Source organism: Papilio polytes, unplaced genomic scaffold, assembly GCF_000836215.1.
Source record: "Papilio polytes unplaced genomic scaffold, Ppol_1.0 DF823901.1, whole genome shotgun sequence".
Taxonomy (NCBI): Eukaryota; Metazoa; Arthropoda; class Insecta; order Lepidoptera; family Papilionidae; genus Papilio; species Papilio polytes.
Window position 1 is genome coordinate 1,640,880 of NW_013525303.1, and position 4,539 is coordinate 1,645,418.

The 4,539-nt window shown below is 36.9% G+C and overlaps 1 protein-coding gene across 1 annotated transcript in view; it reads left to right on the top strand.

The window, feature by feature from the left end:
• LOC106102817 overlaps positions 1–4,539 on the top strand; it is a 53,083-nt gene that overhangs the window by 43,151 nt on the left and 5,393 nt on the right. Inside the window, exons 7-10 of the mRNA XM_013282402.1 lie at positions 202–312; positions 1,959–2,125; positions 2,743–3,020; positions 3,713–3,897. Of these exons, the coding sequence (XP_013137856.1) occupies positions 202–312; positions 1,959–2,125; positions 2,743–3,020; positions 3,713–3,897 (741 nt within the window). The remainder of the gene's footprint in view (positions 1–201; positions 313–1,958; positions 2,126–2,742; positions 3,021–3,712; positions 3,898–4,539) is intronic.

Here is a 4,539-nt window from a genome sequence, read left to right on the forward strand (position 1 = left end):
AGGGTAGGCAACGCATCTGCAATTGCGGATGTTTATGGGCAGCGGTCGCATTCCATTTCGGTGGATTCAGATGGCCGCTTGCTCGTTTGCCAACCTTATGTTATAAAAAAAAAACATTTACATTATGCGACAAGAATTGATACATTGTTTATAGAGGTAAACTTCTTAGTAGAAATGGGACTTAGAATTGTTACTTTTCAGCTCCGAGGCGAGTTCCTGAAGGAGACTAAAGTATGCACGATCATCTCCCCCCGCCCCGGCCCCTCCAGCGCAGATGATGACGACGTGCAGGACACGCTCGTCACCAAGCAAGTCAGTTTTTTTTATGTTTATGTCTAGCTTTTGCCCGCGACTTCATCCTCGTGGAATTGAAAAAAATATGTAAGATTTATTGAAATCTTTTATCATTCGTAAGCTATAGATAAGCTTAACATGGACTATGTTACTATTTAATTTTTCAATTTCGTGCGGAAGAAGTCCCGAGCAAAGGCTAGTATGTAATCTTACTTCTTACCACAAATGCGAAAGTTTAGATGGATGGATGGATGTTTAGCCTATGTGTAATAACGTGATCTTGTTTGTACTTAGAAAAATTAACCTTAATAAATTGTTTCTTATAATATAATGTAGTTATGCACCTGTGGCTAATTTATCTGTTTTGTGTATACTTGTTCTATTTTGTGTAATTGTGTGATTAAAACAGCTGTTTTGTATATTTATATAAAAAAAAAATACACTGATTAACGTATCTCGATGTTTGCTATAGATGTTTGGCATAGTCTGAAAGAACACAATGACAACATTTATATTCCACGTGGTCGGAAACGCGGGCGACAGCTAGTTATACAATAAATAAAAATATAAGGTCAAGAGTAGATATTTATCTATGTATCAGAAACATAATTAGTGAATAGAGGTCGAGGCGAGCCACTATTTTAGTTATGACTTCCGATTTGGACGGTGTTCTTATTTGCATATGGAGTTAAACAACGAATAGCCCGCAGCTACTAATAAAAAACTAGCTTTCGCCCCCAACTCCATTCTCGTGGAATCTTACTAATATTATAAATGTGAAATTATAGATGGATGGATTTTTGTTAGAGTTTGTAGCCTAAATTGCTGAACGGATCTCCATGAAATTTGGCACAGGTTTAGAGCATAGTCTGGAAGAACACATAGGCTACTTTTTATCCCGGGAATAGTAACGGTTCCCGTGGGATTCATTTATTTAGTTTTTAATGTTTGCTCGATCATTCTGCAACGGTTCAACGTATCTTATTGAAATTTGGCACAGATATAAAGCAAAGTCTGGAGTACACATGGGATAAGGTTCATCCCCGAGAAATGTCCGGTTCCCGAGGGATATGTAGATTTTTGTTATTTATATAGTTCGTATGTTTTCTAATACCACGCAGACGAAGTCGCGGACAACAGCTAGTTAAAAAATAAAACCAACATTAATAGCCCAAGTGTTCCAGACTATCCTCTGCATCTAAGACAAATTTCATCGAGATCCGTTCAGCAATTTAGGATACAAACTCTAACAAACATCCTTCTATGTCAACATTCGCATTTATGATATTAGTAAGATGTCATGTTATATATTTATTTATAGTATAGTGAAATAAGGAATGTATGAAAAAGGGACGAGTAATACAGCGCACTTTTGACTAAACTATCGCACAACGTTTAGTCTCGCTTTGATTCCTATGAGCGTAATGGATGCGCACACTACTCATCTTTTTAGTTGTGCAACTAAACAGTTGGCTGCGAAACAATCGACAATAGTACAACAGTTGTGCAGTAGTTTAGTCAAAGATTAGTTAAGCCATAAACAATATACAAATCATACTATACAAGGAAATACTTAACGTCTTCCTTCAGCGGATATTCAGCGAACTCAGTATCATTTATCTCTTTCTAACCAATGTAATATATATATTTATGTCTCTCTCCAGGGCATACAAACAGACCTGGCGGACCGCGATGGGTCCGTGGACTTGCGCTCGGTGGATCTGTCGCAGCTGCACCAGTCCCGTGTGGGCCTCGTCAGCCAGGCTCTCATGCTGATACTGATTGCTGGTTTCCTCGCCTCTGAGACCCTCAGCGAGTTTTGGAAGACCAAGTAAGTTTGATTTTTTATACTAAAATTTACATTGTTGATGTAGTTATGTGGCTTTATCATTTGTGTTTTAAGTGTTTATTTACAATCGGTATTAAGTGGGGTACCTAGATTACCTAATTGGTGCTTCTTTTTAGTAAATGAGAGATTCTAGTTGGTGGTTCAGGGGTTTAAGAACTTGACTAGTACTACAGGTCTTGGGTTCGAATCCCGTTATGTACCAATGTGATTTTTGAATTTCAATATATATAATTTACCCAACGTTCTTACGGTGATGGAAAACATCGTGATGCCTGCATATATTGGTGAAAAATTCAAAGTCTGTCTTCTGTGTGGTCGTGGTATTACACCGGGCGAGTCCTATATTGCGAAGATGTTAATGCTCTACTCTACTACTGTTGATGTACGTGAATTACCAAAAATGTCTATCTATACTAATATTATAAAGAGGAAAACTTTATTTGTTTGTAATGAATAGGCTCAAAAACTACTGGGCCGATTAAAAAAAATCTTTAACCGTTAGAAAGGTAATTTATCTGTGAGTAACATAGGCTATATTTTTAAATTTTACCCTGACGAATTCGCGAGCAAAAGTGAGTTTAGTTGTATGTGTTGCGTAGAGTGCCGGTGGTGTCCCGCAACTGGCACGACGTGGTGTTCCGTCTCGCGGAGATCGGCGTCGCGCTATGGTTCCCCTGCGTGCTGTGGAACTCGATGGCGCCGGAGCGGCTGTGGCTGCTCAACCCGCGCCGGCTGCTCGCCCGCCAGCTGGACGACGCGCGCCTCGCGGATCTGCTCGCACACCATCATGACGCCAAGGTAACGGGACAAAACATTATTTACATTATACACATTTTTACACAATATATGCACATTTGTCCTACTTATAGGTTTATACGTCATACATAGAAAAACAACAGTAACCCAAAATATAAAATTTTAATCGATAACCTCTCTAGATATTTTGATAGTGTATATACTTGGCTAAGATGTATAAATGTAGTAAATAATACTTTCTACTAATATTATAAATGCACAAGTTTAGATGGATGGATGTTTGTAACAAACTGCTGAACGGATCTCGATGAAATTTGCTATGAATATGGGCTACTTCCTTTTTGTTTTTTTAACTACACTCAGATGGAGTCGCGGGAGAAACTGACATAAAAATTGTATGAGAATTTAAAATTGAATATTGTCGTAATTTTTTGTAATGCAATGCACTCAATGTGCTTTAGACTCTTGTTGGCTTTTAGTATAAGGTCGAAGTCTTCAGCTTATATGCTTTTGTTCTCTTGTCAATATCGCTAGGGTATTTGTGGAAAATGTTTTGTATGGATTATTCGCTATTTATTGCTAAACATTTATGTTCTACCAATCTTGTAAAGCAGATTTGGAATTGTTTTCAATGTTTGTTTGGTCTGTGATAGTTTAAAGAGTACTTTTTTTTAGTTATTTCGGTGTATAGTTGTTTGTTGTTTTTTAACCGACTTTCTAATAGAAGGTGGGATTGTCTGCATGTTTGTGATATATTGGGATTCATGTTGAAGGCTTTCGAACGCTTTATTTTTATAAAGAGTTTCTGTTTAGAATTACAAAGTACTAATGTGGATTCTCAGATATTGATGACGTTTTGGAACTTAAGATGGCGCGGATGGGCGTTGTTGGTTGTTGAAATGTTTAATTACTGGCAAACTTTGGTCTGGCGAGTAGTTTTCAATGTAGTTGTTGCTGCTAAGTCTTTGGAAGGTGTAAAGAATACTTTCATAACAAAGGTAAGTTTTTACTTAAGATTTATTGAATATAATTTCTTGTGATAACGTTTTTGAAAGGTTTTTAAAACATTTATCATTAACGAACTACATGCTTGCGATTTCCTTCGCGTAGAATTATATATAAAAAAAGTTAATGTTACTCACAAATAAATTATATGTACTATGGTGAAAGAATTTTTTAAATCGGCCCAGTAGTTTTACGAGAAGCAAATACATACAAAAACATACATTTTTTCCTCTTTTATGATAGTATAGATTTTATTGTCGTTAGAACTGAAAAGGTGTATCACTTTTTAGGTCAAATCATCACCATCCATTTATCCTACTCCGGTAGGGTGGGCACAACAGGTTTTTGTCCTCCAAATAACTCTATCAAACGCCATCTCAGTCATCACTCCCTTTTTGATCATGACACCTTTCACGCAATCCATCTCTTTCTACGTCTACCTCTACCGGTGTACCACACTCATAACTAACGTTCTCCTTGTAACATGCGATTCATCCCGTCTCATAACCTGACCATGGTAAATTTTTAGGTAAATCTAAAAACTAAAAGTGAATCTAACTTTGATTACAAGCTATTAGGAGGATTTGAATACTAACAATTGCATACCAGTTAAGTCATAACGATTTAAAAAAAAA